This window comes from Staurois parvus, unplaced genomic scaffold, assembly GCF_062004578.1.
Source record: "Staurois parvus isolate SC_StPar_1 unplaced genomic scaffold, SC_StPar_1.0 ptg000090l, whole genome shotgun sequence".
In the NCBI taxonomy this organism is placed as follows: Eukaryota; Metazoa; Chordata; class Amphibia; order Anura; family Ranidae; genus Staurois; species Staurois parvus.
The window spans coordinates 3,377,118-3,400,112 of NW_028317886.1; the positions used below are offsets into that span (position 1 = coordinate 3,377,118).

The 22,995-nt window shown below is 44.1% G+C and overlaps 1 protein-coding gene across 2 annotated transcripts in view; it reads left to right on the forward strand.

The window, feature by feature from the left end:
- The first annotated feature begins 7,566 nt into the window (after positions 1–7,566).
- TMEM192 (transmembrane protein 192) overlaps positions 7,567–22,995 on the forward strand; it is a 79,821-nt gene continuing 64,392 nt past the window's right edge. For both annotated transcript variants that reach the window (XM_089670362.1, XM_089670363.1), the window contains exon 1: positions 7,567–7,662. In XM_089670362.1, coding sequence (XP_089526488.1) covers positions 7,633–7,662 — 30 coding nt within the window. In that variant the 5' untranslated portion in view covers positions 7,567–7,632. The remainder of the gene's footprint in view (positions 7,663–22,995) is intronic.

Sequence of the window (22,995 nt, forward strand, 5' to 3'; positions counted from 1 at the left end):
GCCAGCGTGCACTCAGGTCCGCGCAGCCACTCCTGCATAGCTGTTAAATTTTGACATGAGGGTACTTTATATTCACATAAACACAACTTCTTGCATATACAGTACTGTGAGTACTCTCTGTGACCTTAATACCACTCCTGTGGCCCATTAAGTACTTTCCTGGATTGTAGTCTGGTGCATGCTGGAAGGATGAGATCTTCCCTACTGATGCAATTTCTTTGGTTTTGGTGAGATGCCCTTCATCAAATTACAATTGCACATATGTTGTAAATTATTGTGACTATATTTATGTATATATATGTACCTATATTGTTATTTATGTTTCTTCATCCTAGACGATTACTTTGTAATATACAACAATATCCTAAAGAAGCCATTTGTCTACCAAAACATGTAAAAATAGATTGGCTACATTACTAACCATATGAAAGTGTACTCTTCATTGTTCTTTGGATTTTATACCTTTTTAATCTGGAAATCACTTTTTAATATCTGTTATGAGTAAAAGCTTTGTTTTATAGGTTTTGGAGTTTTGGTTTCATTATCAAACTGTATGTAGGATTTAGGGTCTTTAACACAACCAGATGCCAAGGGGTACCGTTGGGTGACTATTCTAGCACAGTACCATTACTTGGACAAGGCAAAATGCCTTGTCTCCTATGTGCCTAGTTCACACCCAGGGATGTCCCTAGGGTTGGTGTCACCTGGTGAGGTAACACTTGGTGTCACCCCTTCCGACGATCCCCGCAGGATGGATCGGATCTGCTGATTGAGCATAATGGATCGGAGTCTAATCCATTATGCTCCCCAATCCGCAGATCCAATCCATCTTGCAGGAATCGTCGGCTTGCAACCTATACGGGTTAAATGATCTTTCAACACCGGTCCGGTCTGCTCGAGAAGTGATGTCAGATGGAGGAGGTTCCTGCTATTGCGGCCACATTTCCTGGTGACAGACAAGACCTGGATCTTACACAGCTTTACCTAGATCAGTTAAGCCTGTATACATTGCAAGCCGACTATCCCCGCAATGGATTGGAGAGCATAATGGATTGGACTCCAATCCATTATGCTCAATCCACAGATCCGATCCATCTTCCGGGATCGTCGGCTTGCATTAAAACTTTCCTTTTCGTGGAGCTCATGGAGAGGGTCCGGTGTCACCCCGTGTGATAGCTGTCACCTTGTGCGGCGCACACCCCTGCACCCGCCTAGGGATGCCACTGTTCACACCACTGTGTTGTGGTGGTGCACAGGCACACTGCACTGAGAAAACATAATGCATGCACTTTTTCTCAGCACAGTGCAGTGAAAGGCAATCCATGACATGTATTGGGGCTTGTAAGGGTAAAAAATTAAAGGATAGGTTCACCTTTCATAACATGTTACATGTTACAGCCATATTCAGGGATTGACCAGCACCGGCACCACCCCAATCCCTGTTGTGACAGCTAGCAGGGGATCTTTTCCCCCCACTAGCTGTCACAATTTAAAAAAAACATGGCCATGCAGGCTACGGCTCATTTGGCTGTGTCGCTCATTCACATTATTCTGTGAATGAGAACACTACAAGTTCTGACAGCCTTTGCGGCTGTCGGCTTGTAGTTCTCAATGAACAACCACGGTGTTGTGGAGTGCCATGGTAGTTCATTGAGTCCTCCTGTCAGTGTGTATCTGCTTGCCCATATGGAATGTATGGGCACATATATATATTGACAGGTCTGCGGTCTGCTGATCAATGCTTTAGAGCAGTGGTTCTCAATCTGTGGAACCTCAGGACCCACATTTGTCCTTGGTCATTAAGTCGCGACCCAAATAAATTTAATTTCCGAAACATTATAATTGATTCAACAAAACAACTTTTGCAGTATTCTACAATGTATATGCACTTTTGAAACACTGCTCAAAAAAATTAAAGGAACACTTGTTAATCAGAGTATAGCATCAAGTCAATTAACCACTTCCAGTCCGGACACTTTTACCCCCTTCCTGTCCAGGCCAATTTTCAGTTTTCAGTGCTATCACGCATTGAATGACAATTGCGCGGTCATGCAACACTGTACCCATATGAATTTTTTTGTATTTTTTTGAGACAGATAAAGCTTTATTTTGGTGGTATTTATTCACCACTTGGATTTTTATTTTTTTTGCTATTTAAATGAAAACGTCCAAAAATGTTGAAAAAAAGTGTTTTTCTTAGAAAATTTTGCAAATAAATAATATTTCATCATAAATCTTGGCCAAAATGTATTCTGTTTTCTTTTTAGTAAAAATAAACTAACCCAAATTAGTTTATAACCAAAAATGATAATTTTTAAACATTTGTTTTACATTTTTATTTTATTTTTTTATATTATTATTTATTTATTTATTATTTTTTTTTTTTTTTACATACTGTCACCCTAGTAGTACAGTGTCACCATGGTACTACTTGTGGGGGGAGATGAAGATTTTTTTTTTTTTACACTGATTGCTTTTACACCCATAAAGGCTGTACGTGCAATAATTTCTCCTTCTCTCTGGCTGCATTCTTGCTGTGAATAGCCTTGTACCATGTGACCTCTTTGATCATTCACAGATGTCACACGTAGTAAGCAATGATGTCAGAAGTGACATCTTGCTTACTACTCTGCATGTGATCACTGATTGGCTAATCAGTGATCACATGATCAGGACCTCGCACAGAGGTCCCGTACGATGATCGGTGTTCCACTGTGTCTGAAGGACACAGTGGGCACCAGATCGCGGTGCTGCGCGCTCCCAGGGAGCGTGCACAAGCAAGGGGTGGGGAGGCTGTTTATAAATGGCCACCCAACCCTGCACTGCCAGTGTCCGGCCGTTTATATACAACGGCCGCATGGGAGGTGGTTAAACTCCTGGGATATTGATCTGGTCAGTTAAGTAGCAGAGGGGTTTGTTAATCAGTTTCAGCTGCTTTGGTGTTAATGAAATTAACAACAGGTGCACTAATGAGATGACCCCCAAAACAGGAATGGTTTTACAGATGGAGGCCACTGACATTTTTTTCCCTACTCATCCTTTCTGATCGTGTCAGGGCAGGGGCCGATGAACGGACAGGCAGGTCTAACAATGTAACGCACTGGTTGACGACAACCACCACCCACAGACCGAAGTCCCTCAGGGCGCGGAGTCTAAGTCCCAGGCTGCCCTTCACCAGGGCCCCTGATGGTGGGGATGGACTTGACGCAGCCAGGAACCAGGTCGTGGCCCCCGAGACACCTCAGCTGCGGTAAAGACCGCCGCCAATGGCATGTAGCTGGTGGAAGAGACAAAAGAGTAGTCAGACAGGCCGGGTCAACAACAACAGGACAAAACAGTACAGGACAGCAGACGAGAATCACAGGTCACGAGCCGGGTTCAGCAACAGAGGGTCAGATCAAAGGAGAATACAAAGAATAGTCGAGTCACAAGCCGAATCAGATACCAGGAGAGTCACGAGAGTCAGAACAGAGTAATAGCAACACTAAGACACAAGACACAAGTGCAAAGAGCATGTGCGGACCACAGGCTTAAATGTCATCAGCCACACCCCTCTGGGGGATGGACCTCAGAGACCTGAAGACATAAAAGGATTCCCACCATGCACAGCAGAAAACCAAGATGGACGCCAGCACATGGAGTAACATAACCTCAGGGAAAAGGTAGGACCTTGACAGATCGTTTTTCACTAGTTTTGCATTTGGCTAGGCTAGGGTCAGTGTCACTACTGGTAGCATGAGGCGATACCTGGACCCTACAGAGGTTGCACAGGCAGTCCAACTCCTTCAGTATGGCACATCAATACGTGCCATTGCCAGAAGATTTACTGTGCCTCCCAGCACAGTCTCAAGAGCATGGAGGAGATTACAGGAGACAGGGCCGTAGAAGCTCCTTAACCTATCATCAGGACCAGTATCTGCTCCTTTGTGCAAGGAGGAACAGGATGAGCACTGTCAGAGCCCTACAAAATGGCCTCCAGCAGGCCACTGGTGTGAATGACTCTGACCAAACAATCAGAAACAGACTTGATGAGGGTGGCCTGAGGGCCTGACGTCCTTTAGTGGGCCTTGTTCTCACTGCCCAGCACCATAGAGCTCGATTGTCATTTGCCATTGAACACCAGAATTAGCAGGTCCGCCACTGGCACCCTTTGCTTTTCACAGATGAGAGCAGGTTCACCCTGAGCACATGTGACAGACGTGAAAGGGTCTGGAGAAGCCATGGAGAACATTATGCTGCCTGTAACATCATTCAGCATGACCGTTTTGGTGGTGGGTCAGTGATGGTCTGGGGAGGCATATCCATGGAGGGACACACAGACCTCTACAGGCTAGACAATGGACCCCTGACTGCCATTAGGTATCTGTATGAAATCCTTGGACTCATTGTCAGACCCTACACTGGTGCAGTGGGTCCTGGGTTCCTCCTGGTGCACGACAATGCCCGGCTTCATGTGGTGAGAGTATGCAGGTAGTTCCTAGAGGATGAAGGAAATTATACCATTGAATTGTTCTTCCGCAAAAAAAACCTGGAACGGATGAAAAACAGATGTCAACGGATTGTATGCAGCTTGGCACATCAAGAAAGGGGGGGGGGTGAGTGAGTGCCCCCCTGAACCATACCAGGCCACATGCCCTCAACATGGGGGGGGGATGAGTTTTTAGTTATCAGCTGTCAGCGGGGTTCCCCATTCACAGCTGAATGTAAAAAAAAAAATTGCCGGCAAATAAAAAATAATTTAAAAAACGGCGCAGGGTTCCCCCCTCCATACCAAGCCCTTCGGATCTAGTTTGGATATTGAGGGGAACCCCTACGTCAAAATTTTAAAATAATGGCATGGGGTCCCCCTCAAGATCCATATCAGACCCTTATCCAAGTATGCAGCCCGGCAGGTCAGGAAGGGGGGGGGCGAGTGAGCGGGAGCACCCACCCCCTTCTGAACCATACCAGGCCATATGCCGTCAACATGGGGGTGTGCTTTGGGGTGAGGGGCTTCCCCCCTTAAGCACCTTGTCCCCATGTTGATGGGGACAAGGGCCTCTTCCCCACAACCCTGGGCTGTGGTTGTGTGGGTCTGCGGGCAGGGGGCTTATCAGAATCTGGAAGCCCCCTTTAGCAAGAGGGCCCCCAGATCCCACCCCACCCGCTATGTGAATATGGGGTACATGGTACTACTATCACAAAAAAAAGTGTAGTGTGAAAAAAGACAGGACACGGTCTTTAACAACTCCTTTATTAAAATAAGAAAATAAAAGAATGTCCCTCAAAGTAGATCCAACGTCAATCACGATGCCCACTGCCGCCGCCACCCGTCAGATTCCAATAAGCCCCCTGCCCGCAGACCCCCACAACCACAGCCCAGGGTTGTGGGGAAGAGGCCCTTGTCCCGATCAACATGCCCCTCCCTCTCCATGTTGAGGGCATGTGGCCTGATATGGTTCAGAAGGGGGGGGGGGCTTCCCCTCAATATCCAAACCAGATCCGAGGGGCTTGGTATGGATGGAGGGGGGGACCCTGTGCCATTTATTAAATTATTTTTTAATTGCTGGAAATTTTTTTTTTGTCATTCAACTGTCAGTGGGAAACCCCGCTGACAGGTGATGACTAAAAACGGCTGAAAAAAACCGAATGTAAACTCATCCATTTTTTCTTTGAAAAAACGTGACTGAACAGAAGAAAAAAAAAAAACGGAATGCTCGTGTGAAAGGACCCTAATCATTTTCATTTCATAAGCACTGAGCAAACTGTCGGCGCTATATAAATCCTGTATAATAATAATAATAATAATTTCCATCAAACGATGGAGCATCCTTACGTTCCTAACACATTACCCAGTCCATGTCAGTATAGATATCCAGCAGGAGACTTTTCCCCATTGAGATCTCATGTGTTTTCAAAGTGTTCCTTTCATTTTTTGAGCAGTGTATATATGTAAATCACTGCATAAATTAATGGCGCTACATAAGTACTGGTAATAAATAAAAATAAAATAAACTAGTGTGAATTAGCTCTCATACTGTGTGCACATGTACCTAATTTGCGCTGCCCGTGTACCTAGTTTGCGCTGCACGTCTAACTAGTTTGCGCTGCACGTGTACCTCGTTTGCGCTGCAGGAGTACCTAGTATGCGGCTACACGCGTACCTAGTTTGCGCTGCACGCGTACCTAGTTTGCGGCTGCACGTGTACCTAGTTTGCGCTGCACGTGTAACTAGTTTGCGGCTGCAGGCGTACCTAGTTTGCGGCTGCAGGCGTACCTAGTTTGCGGCTGCACGCGCACCTAGTTTGCGGCTGCCCGCGTACCTAGTTTGCTCTGCACGCGTACCTAGTTGGCGGCTGCACACGTACCTAGTTTGCGCTGCATGTGTAACTAGTTTGCAGGCGTATCTAGTTTGCGGCTGCATGCGTACCTAGTTTGCGTACCTAGTTTGCGGCTGCACGCGTACCTAGTTTGCGGCTGCACGCGTACCTAGTTTGCGGCTGCACGCGTACCTAGTTTGCGGCTGCACGCGTACCTAGTTTGCGGCTGCACGCGTACCTTGTTTGCGGCTGCACGCGTACCTAGTTTGCGCTGCACGCGTAGCTAGTTTGAGGCTGCACGCGTACCTAGTTTGAGGCTGCACGCGCACCTAGTTTGCGGCTGCCCGCGTACCTAGTTTGCTCTGCACGCGTACCTAGTTGGCGGCTGCACACGTACCTAGTTTGCGCTGCATGTGTAACTAGTTTGCGCTGCAGGCGTATCTAGTTTGCGGCTGCATGCGTACCTAGTTTGCGGCTGCCTGTGTACCTAGTTTGCCCTGCACGCGTACCTAGTTTGCGGCTGCACGCGTACCTAGTTTGCGGCTGCACGCGTACCTAGTTTGCGGCTGCACGCGTATCTAGTTTGCGGCTGCACGCGTACCTAGTTTGCGCTGCACGCGTACCTAGTTTGCGGCTGCACGCGTATCTAGTTTGCGGCTGCACGCGTATCTAGTTTGCGCTGCACGCGTACCTTGTTTGCGGCTGCACGCGTACTTAGTTTGCGCTGCACGCGTACCTAGTTTGCGCTGCACTCGTACTTAGTTTGCGGCTGCACGCGTACCTAGTTTGCGCTGCCCGCGTACCTAGTTTGCGGCTGCCCGCGTACCTAGTTTGCGGCTGCACGCGTGCCTAGTTTGCGGCTGCCCGCGTGCCTAGTTTGCGCTGCAGGCGTACCTAGTTTGCGCTGCAGGCGTACCTAGTTTGCGCTGCACGCGTGCTTAGTTTGCGCTGCACGCGTGCCTAGTTTGCGGCTGCCCGCGTGCCTAGTTTGCGGCTGCCCGCGTGCCTAGTTTGCGGCTGCCCGTGTGCCTACTTTGTCTGAACATACATTAGCTCGGTTGCTATTGCACTCTCATAGGGAAATTCCTTCCTTATCTAAATTGCGGTTCTACAAGTAAACTGTGGTGGGGGGTTCAGCAAAGCTCAGGGTGTTACACAATGGCTTCATGGACTGAAAGGACTTCAGCTTTCCTCCACAGCCTGTCTGATCATCTGCTGTGAGGGAAAAGCTGCTAGGGGACAGGAAATACACACACTACAAGGAAGGGGAGGGCTGCAAGTACTTGTAACGCTCAGCCAGCCTAATGAGAGTCATTGTGAGCTCAGCACAAGGATGGAGACCAGCCGCAGGCAGTTGCTTGAGGTAAGTAATTGGGGTTATGGAGTGATATGGAGGTGCTGTGTTCAGCGCCCTGCTCATGTATTACTGCCTGCAGAGCCCTCTCTTCTACGAGTGCTGTATGGCACGTAGGCTGCAATCGGTTTATTATGTGAACTTGTGTCCAGTTTTCTTTTTGTTGCCATGACCCCCTGGGCAGTGCACATTTCAGCTGTATCCTGTATGGGGGTGTGTGGTAATGCCGGACACAGCTTGCTTCTTAGCACAGTGTGTCTGTCTGTACCAGAGGCTATTGTTGTGATCATGTGACTGCTTGTCACATGATGGCTGTGTGAGGAGAGAGGGGCAGGCTGGGTTGTATGTAGCCGTAATGTAACAAATGAAACGGATTTATTTTGTGAATTGTGACCCATTGCTACACAGAGTTCTGTCACACCATACTGTACATAAACACGTGTGGATTGTGACCCATTCATACAGAGTCCTTACACACCATACTGTACATAAACACGTGTGGATTGTGACCCATTCATACAGAGTCCTTACACACCATACTGTACATAAACACGTGTGGATTGTGACCCATTCATACAGAGTCCTTACACACCATACTGTACATAAACACGTGTGGATTGTGACCCATTCATACAGAGTCCTTACACGCCATACTGTACATAAACACGTGTGGATTGTGACCCATTCATACAGAGTCCTTACACGCCATACTGTACATAAACACGTGTGGATTGTGACCCATTGCTACACAGAGTCCTTACACGCCATACTGTACATAAAAACACGTGTGGATTGTGACCCATTGCTACACAGAGTCCTTACACACCATACTGTACATAAACACACGTGTGGATTGTGACCCATTGCTACACAGAGTCCTTACACGCCATACTGTACATAAAAACACGTGTGGATTGTGACCCATTGCTACACAGAGTCCTTACACACCATACTGTACATAAACACACGTGTGGATTGTGACCCATTGCTACAAAAGAGTCCTTACACACCATACTGTACATAAAGACACGTGGATTGTGACCCATTGCTACAGAGTCCTTACCATACTGTACATAAACACGTGTGGATTGTGACCCATTGCTACAAAGAGTCCTGTCACACCATACTGTACATAAACACACATGGCAAAGCGGTACTTGTCTGTTAATTCACCGGATTTATTTATTTTTATATATATATAAATAAATCCGGTTAACGGACAAGCAAAGCTTCATAAAATGCATGTGTGGCGATATGCACTTTCATGTGCGTTGTTTTTGCATGTTGCTGTGTGTTTTCATGTTGTTGTGAAGGATGTCATGTCCCTGAAAGGAGCAAATTGTTAGCCACAATTTATTTTTTATCTATTTTCAATTGTTGTCCTTGCGCTTGTGTGTTTTAAAATTTTAATGCAACACATGTATATTGCGGTGCAAATAGAAAAACTCTGTCGGGATCTGACTTGGAAAAACACGTCACTGCACATGGTGTGAGGGCTGGTTTACACCGTAGAAGCAGTCCGGATGCGTTTCTCCATGAACATTTTTGATGCATTCCAGATACTTTTTTTTTTTTTTTTTTGCTTTTTTTTTCCCCCTCCTTTTTGGGTCATTTCGTGTCCAATGTGTTTTTGATGCATTTTTGATGCGTTTTACTCTGTTCCAGTACAGTTATGTGCAGGAAAAATGCAGCCTGTTCTACTTTATTTCTTTTTCTGGAACCCAAACACACTGGAACTGCAAGCACTGGTGTGAACCATGCCATTGACAACCATGTAACCTACTTTCTGTTCGTTGTGGATGCAGAAAAATGCACTGTAACGCATGTAGTGTGAACCAGCCCTGAATGAGCAAAGTTTTGAGTGTTTATTACAGGTACTTGCATACAGCCAGGGGCGGAATGACTATTTGGAAACTCGGGCACTGCCCGGGGTCAGTAGGGGGCCCCATGATATGCCCCTGGTATTATTATTATTATACAGGATTTATATAGCGCCAACGGTGTGCTCAGCGCTTTACATTATAGAGCGCTTTACATTATAGTACCTTTTTCATAGGCTGTTTTGAGTTTGGGCAAGGACACAGGGGCCCCATGATCCCCTATTGCCAGGAGGCCCCATGAGTTGTCAGTCTGCCCCCTGCATACAGCTGTGAATTTACACAGCACTTTATGCAGATTTATGGTGTACATTCACATCAGTCCCTGCCTTCAAAGACCTCACAACCTAAGGTCCCTAACTCACATTCATACATACACATACTAGGGTCAATTCAGGGAGGAGACAATTGACCTCCCAGCATGTCTTTGGAGTACCCGAAGGAAACCCTCACTCACTTGATATCTGTAGCAGCGTGATTTAATATTGATATGGTTAGGATTTCCGCCTGGCAGTATTAGGGTCATTGGTTTGAATCCCAGCCACAGTACCACCTGCCTGAAGTTTGCATATTCTCCCTGTGCCTGTGTGGGTTTCCTTCGGGTACTCCGGTTTCCTCCCACAAACTCTAAAGACATGCTGGTAGGTTTATTTATTTTATTTATTTCAGGTACTTATATAGCACCGTCAATTTACACAGCGCTTTTACATATATATTGTACATTCACATCAGTCCCTAACCCTCAAGGGGCGTACAATCTAAGGTTAATTTAGACAGGAGCCAATTAACCTTAGATTGTACGCCCGAAGGAACCCGAAGGAAACCCTCACTCACTTGATATCTGTAGCAGCGTGATTTAATATTGATATGGTTAGGATTTCCGCCTGGCAGTATTAGGGTCATTGGTTTGAATCCCAGCCACAGTACCACCTGCCTGGAGTTTGCATATTCTCCCTGTGCCTGTGTGGGTTTCCTTCGGGTACTCCGGTTTCCTCCCACAAACTCCAAAGACATGCTGGTAGGTTTATTTATTTTATTTATTTCAGGTACTTATATAGCACCGTCAATTTACACAGTGCTTTTACATATATATTGTACATTCACATCAGTCCCTAACCCTCAAGGGGCGTACAATCTAAGGTTAATTGGCTCCTGTCTAAATTGGCCCTAGTATGTATGAATGTGAGTTAAGGACCTTAGATTGTACGCCCCTTGAGGGTTAGAGACTGATGTGAATGTACAATATATATGTAAAGCGCTGCGTAAATTGACGGCACTATATAAGTACCTGTAATAAATAATATACATAAACCAGCAATAGATGGATAAATCTTGTCTGGTCCAGCAGGGACTGACTGACAGTTAATTCATCTATGAACAGACTGGTTGTATTGAAGTCAATCCATTGATCAACTTAAGTACAACCAGCCTTTTTCATTCAATCACTGCCGGCGGTTATGGCTGCCAGCAGTGATCGTTGTGTTCATGTTGATGTGGAAATAAGGCAAACTTCTTTCCTTCAAACCATGGTGGAAGGATTGAAAATTACATAATCTATAGGCTGCTTTATGCACCATAAACTTGCCACAGATCACAAGTTGTATACCTGGTTGGCTCTCTGGCAGCCTAATCTATGTGACTAAGCAATGCTGGTTTAGCTCCGGCATTATACGGATTAACATGCAACTTTAGCTACTTTTTTAATTTGTTTTCCCATTGGGGTTATTTCACCCCTCCCTTCCTTTCCCATTCATGCACAACATGGACACAATCATTGAGTTATAAAGCGGCCAAGGTTCAAGACTCTCCAACTATATCAGTTCTTTGAGTATGGCTTTAGTTTGCAAGGAGTGGGGGAGGGTAAAACAGTCTTCACAGGATCACCAGTTGTAGCATACGCAGAATGGAATTGAGTCATCCCATAGATGAGTCAGTTTTTTGTTTCCTTCAACCGGCGGGTTGACTCATTTTCCCCATCCACACACTGGATGTGAATGGTGGAATCCTCCCCACCGTGTTACTGTATTCTGTCAGCTGGGAGACCTCCCCACCATCAGAATACACTGATCAGTGTTGCAGGCTATAGCTTGCAGTGCTGATCAAGTGAGGAAAATTTGACAAGGTGATTATATAGAAATCGATTGGTAGATCGACTTCTCTACAACCTCCCTGACCTTACATGGATCGAAAATCAGATGGTCTCTGCTGAACCTGCCAAATTTCGATCCATGTATTTCTGGCTTACTTTTCAAAGGTAGGTGCTAAGCGTCGTGACGTCACGCCGCCGGCACCACATGGGTCCCGGTGGCCATCTTGGATCTCTGTATATGGTCAGTGATTTCTGTTCTGTTTCCTATACATCTGCATTTGTGTTGGAATAAACATATACCTCTTAAAACGGTATCACGCTATTGGTCTCCTATTTTTGAGCTCCTTGTGAGCTTCTAACAACCCACAGAACTGCATGAGGAGTGGTAGAGCCATTGCTGACAGCAGAGGAAGCAGTGAGGGAACATCAGACCAGACCATACTCACCTTTAAAGGGGCCTCCAGTTGATCTACTGAGAGTGTTATTTCTAAATGCGCTAATTGATTGCACATCTGGTGAGTGCGCAGTCTTTTGTACCATTGGTCACATCACCATATTACCAGATAGATCACCAACAATTGAGGATCACTATCAGATCTTCCCCACATTCATCTTTTGACATTATAATCAGTTTTTCAGCACTTTATCAAGCACTGTTGGTCACTACATAGTGACAGAGTTGTACATTATCACTAAGTCACTTTATTTTGTTGTTATATGAGCACCTTATCACTGGTCACTTTACTGAATGTTCTCCTTTTTTATATATATTCGATATTTATTACATATGTGGATATGGAATTTTTACACTTGACAATTTCAGGATTTTAGCACTGCACCCATTTTATATAGGTACTAAGCTCCACTTTTATTTATTAACCATCATTCTCCATATTTTGTGGCACCACATTACCAGTTTGTCAAGTGACATTCACCACCAAAATTGAACAACTGCACTAGGCAGGGTGCCAAAAACTAAGCAGATATAGTTAACTATCAAAGTGTATGCAGGGTGTGTTTTGTTTGACCTCCCCTACCCTCCCCAGCACATTCTTCTTTGTAATCCTGAATGCTAATAGAGATAGGGAGAAGGGGGAGGTCTTGTCACTTGGTCCTTCTCCTGTGCTGTATCTCCTCTCCCTATCAAACCCAAACTTTCCTTTCAAGTACTGAGTAGAGCGGGGATGGCCTAGACCCTTTTGTCTTTTTTTTTTTTTTTTTTGGGTCTCCATTGGTGCAATTCCTTTTTACTTTGTGTCCTGGTGACCACAGAGTGCATCTAGTCGATCTACAGGACACTGACAAAAACAGTTTTCAGATTAGGAACAAACAAAAATACTGCACCAGTTTGGTTGGCGAGGCAGTATTATGGTTTCTTATTTGAATGTGACTTAGCCTCCTTCACATGTGTGCACTGGGCGGAAAAGCCATGTGAAATCGCAAAGCCTTTTTTTTTTGTTTTGTGTTTTTTTTGTGTGTTCTGCAGGAACGCATGTGCTTTCATTCTCAATGGCACCCCAATTTACTTTGCTAACATTTGTACATTAATAAAATATAAACCCTCTTAATGTCAGTGAATCTTCTCAGTTCCTTATTCCTTCGATGTAATAATCCAAGTGTATTGGCGACTTCCACCGTATACCTCCAAAAAATATGTACAAAAAACTAGATAGTGTATTATCCTCAATATTCAAATGATCGAACATATACAAATCTAAATAAATTGCCAATATGTGAAAAATTGTGAATCACGTGACAATGTGAAACACCCCGCGAGCACTTCTAAGTGGCTAGAGTGAATACTCTTACCCTAAATAAGATAAACAAAAGCCTTTAGGATAATTTTCCCAATACGCAATCTCCAAAAATTCCTCCAAGATCATTCCGTAATAGCTGTGAAAAATACCTCCAAAAATGTTTTTTGTAATAATAGTGCAGTATCCTCCAAATAAATAGGTGATATAGTAATTACACGAGTGAAGCCCCAGTGTATACGGTCAAACGCTTTCTCTGCATCCAGAGAAAGGAGCAGAGAAGGTGGTTTGGCGGACTCAATGTTATGATATAATATCAGGGATAGCATTCTCCTGGTGGCATCTGGGGCCTGATGGCCAGGTATAAATCCTACGTGATCCGGATGAATCAGTGTTGGGAGAAGGGGGATCAGTCTGCGTGCTAATGTTTTTGCAAGTATTTTCACATCTGTGTTTAGGAGAGATATGGGTCTGTAGTTCTGTGCATACTGGGGTTCTTTACCAGGTTTAGTTATCTTAATGATGGATTGTAGCATCTCAGAAGGTAAGGATCCATAGGTTGCGGCATGGTTAAAGAGTCTCGTCATGTTCGGAGATAGGTTGGGGCCAAACTTTTTGTAGTACTGATTTGTGAAACCATCTCCATCAAGGGACTTATTGAGTGGAAGAGATTTGATGGACATTTCGATTTCTTTAGTCGAAAATGGTTCAGGTATATTTTGGAGTTAGGATTGAGAGAGGCTGGGGAGATTTACTGATTGTAGGAATATTTGTATTGAGTTGTGTGATGGTTGGATAGTTTCTATGTCATCTCTGAGGTTATATAGGGATTGGTAAAAGTCAACAAATGCATTTGATATGTCTTGTGGGTTTGTTTTGAGAGAGTTAGAGATTGAATGGTGGACCGACTTGATTTTGGATTTAAGGCGTTGTTGTTTAACTGTTTTAGCTAGTAGTGAGCCAGATTTGTTCCCTAATGAGTAATATTTTGCTTTTAATTTTTTTAAGTTGAGATCGTAATTATAAAGGAGTAGGTCACGGAGTTTGTTCCTATCTACGGTTAAGGACGCGAAGTTGGTAGGGCTTGGGGAGCTTTTATTTAGGTATTCTTTTAATTTAATTGAGGTAAGGAGCTTGTCGATTTTGCGCTTCCTCTGAGTATTAACCTGAAAATGTAATTTTATGAGAACTCCTCATATGAATGCTTTGTAGATGGCCCAGAGTGTGGTTATGGAAATGTCGGGTGTGTCATTTGTTTCGAAGAACAATCTATGTGCTTCTAGGATGTGTTTATGGTGTTTAGGGTCCATTAAAAGCCTTGAGTTAAGTCTCCAAAGGCGATAAATGGGTGCTTGATGTGGATTATCAGTGGTAATAATGATTGGAGTATGATCCAACCATGTTATAGTTCCAATTTTTGAAGATTTAATGTGTTGTAAAGTCCATTTGTCTGTGGCAAAAAGGTCTATTCTGGAGAATGATAGTTGGGAAGTTGAGTAGTAAGAGTAGTCTTTCTGATCCATGTTGGCATCTCCATATGTCGTAAAGGTTGTTGATAAATAAAAAATGGTTCAGAGATTGGTTAGAAGAACGTTTGTGTGATGAAGAGTCGAGTTGAGCATTTCCTACAGTATTGAAGTCTCTTCCAATAATTTAAATGTCCCTTCCTGTGGGAGGAAAGTAGTGTATAGAGTCTTTTGCAGAATCAGAGTTTTTTAGAATTAGGGCCATACACATTGACCAAAGTGTAGAGAGCGTCGTTAAGCTTGCAATTGAGAATATGAAAACGGCCTTGAGGGTCTGTATGTTCAGAAATTAACTGGAAGTTCAGCGTGCTTCGTATCGCAGTGAGGACTCCATTTTTGTTTTTTGTTTTTTTTGGTTTTTTTACTCAATGCCAGGTATATTGAAGAAAATTGTTTCATGGCAAAGTAGGTTATTTTGGATGCAGCAAAGTGTGTTTCTTGAATAAAGAGGATGTCCGCTTGTAAGTTTTGTGCTTCTTTGGTGAGTAACGATCTTTTAAATGGGGAATTGAGGCCTATGTGCAGAGTTTCCTTAGGAGAGTTATGGTCATGCAGCGAGGATAGTTGTGGAGGGTTTTTCCAAAAATGTTGTAGGAAGTATTGGAGTATTAGAGACTGGTAAAACAAATGAGTAGAACATGAACAAAGAGTACATAAAAAAATCTTGTAGAAAATACAAGCAGATTGGGTAGCATAGTTAGCTACTGTTGAATTACGGAGGTTGAGCAAGCATGGCATAAGAGAATTGTCGTGCTGGTAATGCACTTGACGTTTCAGGTTTTCAAATAAGACCGAAGGTCCAGCTATCGATACTGGGTTTGATTAAGCGGGATAAAATTAGTGTTGACGAGATTAATGGGCTGTCCCTCAGGTCCACTCCACTTCCATTTGTTGCGGTTGATTAGAATTGAGAGTGTTTTCATCTACCGCTATGATGTTCCAGTCTTTTAGGAGATCAAGTCCTGTCTCTAGGCTCCTGATAGTGTACACTCTACCCTGCCGTTTGATGGTGAGCTTGGTGGGGAATTCAAGGGAAGTTGCACGATTCCAAGTCGTATTCAGTGTGAACCAGGGCTAAGAGAGAAGTGTGGGACTTTCAAACAACAAACTTACATACTCGCCTAGATGGCTGCAGCATTGATCCGATGCTGCACCAGTTCCTCTCCAGCTGATTGCTCAGTTCTCTGTGTATAAAGACCGCTGATTGCTCAGTTCTCAGGTCCATGCTGAGCTCAGAGCAGTGATTATAAGTCACTACCTCTGCTCTGCCTCTCCAGCACTCACTGGAGAGCTGGACTGTAAAGGAGGCGGAAGCGGCTGGCTCAGGCTTTCGGCAGCACACTAAGAGGCTGAGCCAGCTGCTGATCGGGTATCTGGGTGGATCTTAAAATTGTTGTGATCCTGCAGTGCTTGGGCTAGCTCAGTGACATCAATCGACAGTAGACTTTAGCCCACTGTCTGCTATATCTGGATTACAGGAGTGCACTCCTGTGACCCATAGAAGTTTGATCAAAGGAGCTTTTGCCATGCTTACCTTTTTAAAGCCAAACCTGTTACTAGCAAGCCAGTAAGCATGCCCCCTCCCACCCCCTGAGCCATACCAGGCCACATACCCTCATACTAGACACTGTTGAATGATGTTGATGTAGATCCAGCTCCAATCACAACGAATGATTCCTCTGTGCCATAACAATCTTCTTCCATTGCTACTCCCTCTGCTTCTTCAGCCAGCAGCTGAATGTCACAAACCTACTGGGAATACTGCCTGCTATCACTGACAACATGGCCATGGTCATATTTGGTCAATGATGTTTCCCAAAATGTCTGAGGACAGCACCTGAAAGATTGTATCTCCTCCCCCCACAGGAAACACTTTAATTTCACGGTCTCTTTTTAGTTACCTTGCAGCTTAACACAGGACCAGCATAGGTGCACATAGGTCCCGTCTGCTTTCCTGCATCTCCAGCACGGCTAGGAAGTTTGTGGGACCATTTTAGTTCTGGTACAGATTTTGAGGGGAACCCCACACCAGAATTGGAGAAAAAAAATTGGTGTGGGGGGTCTCCCTCAAAATCCATACCAAACCCTTATCAGAGCATGCAGCCTACCAGGCCAAGAAAGGTGAGAAAAAACACTGGAAGCTGGCATTTTAGGAGTGTTTTTTTTCTGCTTGAACAATGCTTCTAGAAGCTGTAGATTCAAAAACTCTTCTAAACTAAAACCGTGTGCATGGACACACAGGATAACACTACTTTATTCTAGAGGCAGAATAAAAAATCCTCAAAGCTGCTAGGAGCTTATTTTTAACCCCTTGACGCCAATGTCACACAAATATGCGGCCTCACGGAACTGGGTTTTTTTCCGTGGGGCCGCATATTTGCGTACCTGTCTTTGTGCTGGGAGCGTGCCGCACTGCACGCTCCCAGCATAAAGACCGCAGTGTCACTGAGAGCCCTGGGTCCTGTTCTAACGATCGGGACCCGGGTCTCCCGATTTCGGTTCACATGATCCCTGTGATAGCCTCTGATTGGCTATCACAGTGATCAGTCACTGTGCAGCCCGGCTCCCTTGTTTTTTTCTCTCTCTATGAATGGAGAAAAGAGTATACATTGTATCTCTAACTCCTGGCATAGAGGAAAAAAAAAAGTTTGCTAAAAAAAAAATTTAAAATGAAAAAATACCCAAATCAAGGTTTGATCTAGTTCAGCGCCAGGGATATCGGTTCGGTCAAGGTCAGAGTCAAAGATCAGGATTTAAAAAAAAAAAAATGGTGTCAGTGTGTTTTAGGTAAAAAAAAAAAAAAAAGACAAAAACAAAATGCACACTATTGTTTCTGGGCTGTGGTACGGGTACAAACAACAAATAACATACACATATATGATATCACTGCGATCGTCAAGAGCTGGAGAATTTATTTTGGGTTGTTCTTTGGTGGTAGGTTATGGTAGTAACAAAAGACACACAGCTAAATAAAAAAAAAAAGGTTTTTTTTTTTTACTAGTTTGGGCCAGTTTTCCTTTCATAATAAATAAAAACAAAATCAGGAGATATCCATTACCATTTACCGCCAAATGAAAGCCCAGTTTTGTCCTGAAAAAAAACACGGTATAATTCACCTGGATGTACAGAATAGTGATGATATGTACGGTTTTACGAACACATGTCAACGTTGCAAAATTGTGCTTAGGCATTTAGATTTGTTTTACCCCTAAGGTGTGAAGGGGTTAAGCTAGTGTGAAAGGAGCCAAACATTTTTTATTTTGCCTTGTGTTCTTATGGAAGTCTTATGTGCCACCTTGCGTGGTAATCTGTATCTGTTGGTATAGATTTAGTATACAAAAATGAGACGAAGTAGATACGCAGTGCTGTGTGTTTTTACAGCTAACATTTTAATAGCAAAAAAATCTGATCTTTGCAGCCTGGCATATTTCCCGCTTGGGTACTTCATCACAAATTGTGTGCTCTTGAAAACTAGTTTAGGCGGTCAGTCCTGGATTTTTCAGTTGTAACAAGATCATGCAAAGCTCTCCACAGGTCAGAGATAACATTCTAGATTGTAGTCTGTTCAATGAGTAGCTAAAGTAAAGCAGTTGTAGAATAAGGCCTCTTGCACACTGCTCGATTTTACAGCTGCTGTTTTTGGCTTCTGTTTTTTTTTTTTTTTTTTCTACAGCCAGTAAACTCCCCAGCATGTTATCCTATGTGTCCATGCACACATAGGCTTTAAACAGTGTTTTTTGGCAGGGGCGTTTTCTGGCCGGAAAAACAAACCCGAACTAGTAGGTTTCAAGAGAAGTTTTTTTAGCTGTAAAAACACTCTAACGCTTAAAAATGTGGCTATCCGATGTGTATGAGCGTTCAAAAACGCTACAAAATGCAAAAAACGTTTTTAACGCAACATTCTACAGCTAACGCTACTGGCGTTTTTATGATGTCCAGTGTGCATGAGGCCTTATTGGGGCCAGGGGATCCAGAGCAGGCTGTACTTTGTTCTCAAAAAGCAACTGAGCTTTGGAAGTGCCCAAAAAAGACAGGTAGAGAATTAAAGAGCTTGGGTATTTAAAAAAAAAAAAAAAGGCCTAAGCTTTCTGATTCATTGAGGCCTGGTGGAGTGGTGGCATTAAGGTGCCTAATCCAGCGCATTTTGCACTAAAGTAGCATTTTATTCCAGTCTCCACCCCTTATGGGCAGTACAGTGGCTAGGTGGTTAGCAATACTAGGGTTGTTGGTTCAAATCCCAACCACGGCACCTCCTGCCTAGAGTCTGCATGTTCTCCCTGTGCCTGCGTGGGTTTCCTCCAGGTACTCCGGCTTCCTCCCACACTCCAAAGACATGCTGGTAAGTTAATTGGCTCCGTTCTAAATTGTCCCTAGTATGTATGAATGTGAGTTAGGGACCTTAGATTGTATGCTTCTTGGGGACGGGGACTGATGTGAATGTACAATATATATGTAAAGCGCTGCGTAAATTGACGACGCTATATAAGTACCAGTAGTAGTAGTCAGGGGCGTATTTACCACCAGGCAAACAAGGCATTTGCCTTGGGTGGCGTTTTTCAGGGGGGAAAATTTGCGTACCTGTCTTTGTGCTGGGAGTGTGCCGCACTACACGCTCCCAGCACAAAGACCGCGGTGTCACTGAGAGCCCGGGTCCCGTTCTAACGATCGGCGTTTTTTGTTTGTTAATTTAAAGTGATATTAAAACCCAAAGAGATGCTAAAAAGGAACGCTGTGAAAGCATTGAAAACTCCCATTTCTGAAGAGGTGTTGTAAAATGAACAGCTCAGTGCAGGCTTCCATATTCTCCTATCAGTATTGCACCTACACAAACATTGCAGGTGATATGTAGGCCACACAAAGCCATTGTTTTCTGGGAAGGGTCAGTTGGAAGAGTGATAGCATGCCAACAAAAGCTGAAAAAACACAGCCATTGGATGATATTCTGCATCCACTACCCTTGTAAGTGTAGATCTATAGCCAATCGCCAAAATCTCTCATTGACGTTCTCATGTTAAAGTAGTTTCAAAAGTTGTATTCAGTGTATAGCTTTCAATAAAATATTGCCTGGGGATTCTGCTATGAAGGTCTTCAAGTATTTTCTTGCTGGGGGTGATTATTTTCAACCACTTGTTTCTACATTTTCACCCTGCCTGGCCATGCAAACACATATTGGCCAGGCATGGTCCATCATAGTCACCATTAGGAATCTAGGCCAGAGCAATGATGTGCAGCTGACATTTGATTGTGTTCACGTAGACAGGAAGTGGCTGGAGGAGATGCAAAAAAAAAGAGGAGAAAAGCTGAAAAAAGTAATATATAAAAAATGGCAGCTTAGAAAACTAAATGGCCCCCCCCCCTCGAAGTTTACATCTACTTTGAAGCAGATGTTCACCCAAAAGGGGAAGTTCTGCTATTCTTCCTCACCCCCCCCCCCACCACAATTGGCTTTTTTTGGGGGGGGGGGGGGAGCAAGTACCCGATTTTGATGGGTTCCCACTTCCTCCTTGACTGCTTAGGTGATCGGAGCAGAAGTTTGTACAAGAGGCCGATTTTTAATGGAAAGGGAAATGCAAATATGGGGCAGCAAACTATAATACTTTAAATATTTTTAAAATCTGTACGTATATTTACAAACGGTATCCTATTAAGGTTTTGTTCAGATGTGCATATCGATGATATTTACAAGCAGGTGCATGTAATCAATTCATTTCTGGAGGCTGAGTTCTGTTTTTTTTTTTGAAATTTTAAATATTTGGTTCAGAGTAGTGTAGACAATCACAGATTATTGGTTACCACATGTTTTATGGTTGCTGAGCTTTCCACTGAAATCAAAACACATGGCGACGTGTGTTACAAATGTGTTCTAAAGCACACTGACATCCAAAAACAGACCTCTGTTAGGCTGTATTGGCAGGTTTTTGCCCTTTTCTATATAGGAATAACATGGTGTAATGCTGACCTCTAGTGGTAAGAATGTAGACCAGCTAGGAACTTTTTTCAGATTTGTCAAAAGAATTTTTGGCAGAAGGAAGCATTATTATTTAGGTGTGTGTGTGTGTGTGTGTGTGTGTGTGTGTGTGTGTGTGTGTGTGTGTGTGTGTGTGTGTGTGTGTGTGTGTGTGTGTGTGTGTGTGTGTGTGTGTGTGTGTGTGTGTGTGTGTGTTTGCATATGCTTGTAAATTTTAAGTGAAACAGGAACTTTGCATCTTTTAGGAACAAATCACACCTATCATAGTGGGAACCCACATTCCTGTGTCCTTCCTTCCTTTTTTTTTTTTTTTTTTCCCCCCCATTTGTTTTTTGATTGTCACGCTTAGGGCAAGCACATTGAATTCCGTATGTGCAGCAAACGAGCCAAAGAAGCTCCAGAACCTTGTTGAACATGGATCGTCACATGTTTTGTCAAGGCACAATTGTAGCGAGTTAAATGTGTGGCAGAACACGTCTACTAACCATGCTTCAGGTGCAATGAACAATTAATGGAACCGCAAGTGCAACACACGTTTTTTCACGTGTTTCCAAAATGCGCCCCAAATTGCTCATTTCTGCATGCATTCCTGAGACTCGAAGGTGTAAATGCAGAGCCGTAGTTATTATCACTGGCTGATTAAATTGTGTTGTCAACAGGGCTGGTGCTGGACTTTCTTGCGCCCTAGGCAAGACTAGCTACTTGTGCCCCCCCCCCCCCCACAAAAAGAAATAAATACAAATTTTAAAATCTGTAGAAAATATTAAATCAACAAAACCTGAAACTGCTAAATTTCTTTTAATTTGCAAAAATAAGATGCCACCAGCAACAATATTAAAAACGAAATATAAATTGGCCAAATATAAATTAACTGAATGAACCAATCAGACAGAAGAAACCAGAAAAAAAAAAAAGACAGTTACAGAACTCCAGTGATCAGCAGCTGGCTTGCAGTAAGGGACTGAGTTTGAGAGGAACACTGGAAGGTGCAGCAGCTCAGGTGCTACACTGGCCCCAGACACTGGCATCTTCCTCCTGTCTTTTCTTCCTCCCCTCTGCTGCCCTTTCTCTCAGCTGAAGGATCATTCATGATATGGCGGCGTCCCACACGATTGTTCAGCAATGCGCTCTCCTTGCCCCTACCATTGTCCGCCCCTGTCACCTCCCTGACCTGCATTCCTCCTAGGCTCGGCTCACCCTTGATGGCTCCTGCTGGGATGTGGAGTCCAGGATGCAGCTCTCAGTGTGGCCTGCCAGCACTACACCGCTTCGCTCTCCTACACATCTGTCCCCGGTGATCCTACTTCCATAGGGTTAACCCTGCAACCAGAGCACACCCCCACCTATTAATTGGCTCCAGCTGTGTAGAAGAAGGCAGAGCCAGCTCTGGACATGCCCCATTCAGTCATTAGCCAGCTCCCTGTTACAGCTGGAGGATCGTGTGTGTACTGGAGATGTGCAGACTGATCCTCTGATTAGAGACTGCTGACCGCAGTCTCTAATCAGGGTCCTGGGCTAATGTCATCACTTACCATCTTAGGGGGAGCCGATACTTCTCAGCTATATGGAATACTGTCACATGTATGTATGTATATGTTACTAAATGGTCATGTGTGTGGAGGAGCTGTGAGACAATTGTGCAGAGTAAAGATACCATCATTCCCTGTATGAGGAGAGGGGGACTCTGCAGAGAAATGGAGAATTCATACAAGAGGTCCATAGGCCACACAGAGAGAGTGCCGGCCTGTGCTGCACCCGGGCTCCCCTAGGTGGCAGTGCACTCTAGGCAACTGCCTAGTGTGCTTAGTGGAAGCACCAGCCCTGGTTGTCAGCTAATATAAAGTGTGTACATTGCATTTAATTTCACTTTAAATAGTTTGGGCCAAGCTGTCCCAAATGAACAATTCCATTACAGAACGATGTAACTGCTGGATGTGCTGAAATGGACTGTAGTAGTATTCGCTACGTTCAGGAACTGGTGCTGTGTGCCAGAAGCAGTAGGGGTGACTCCTCATCTGCTACCTAAAGAGAGTTGGGCTGATTGCTGCTCCACAATTCAGGGGAAGCCTTGTCTTTTTATCAATGAACACAAGGCTTCCTTTGATTGGTCAAGGTGGAAATTGTGACT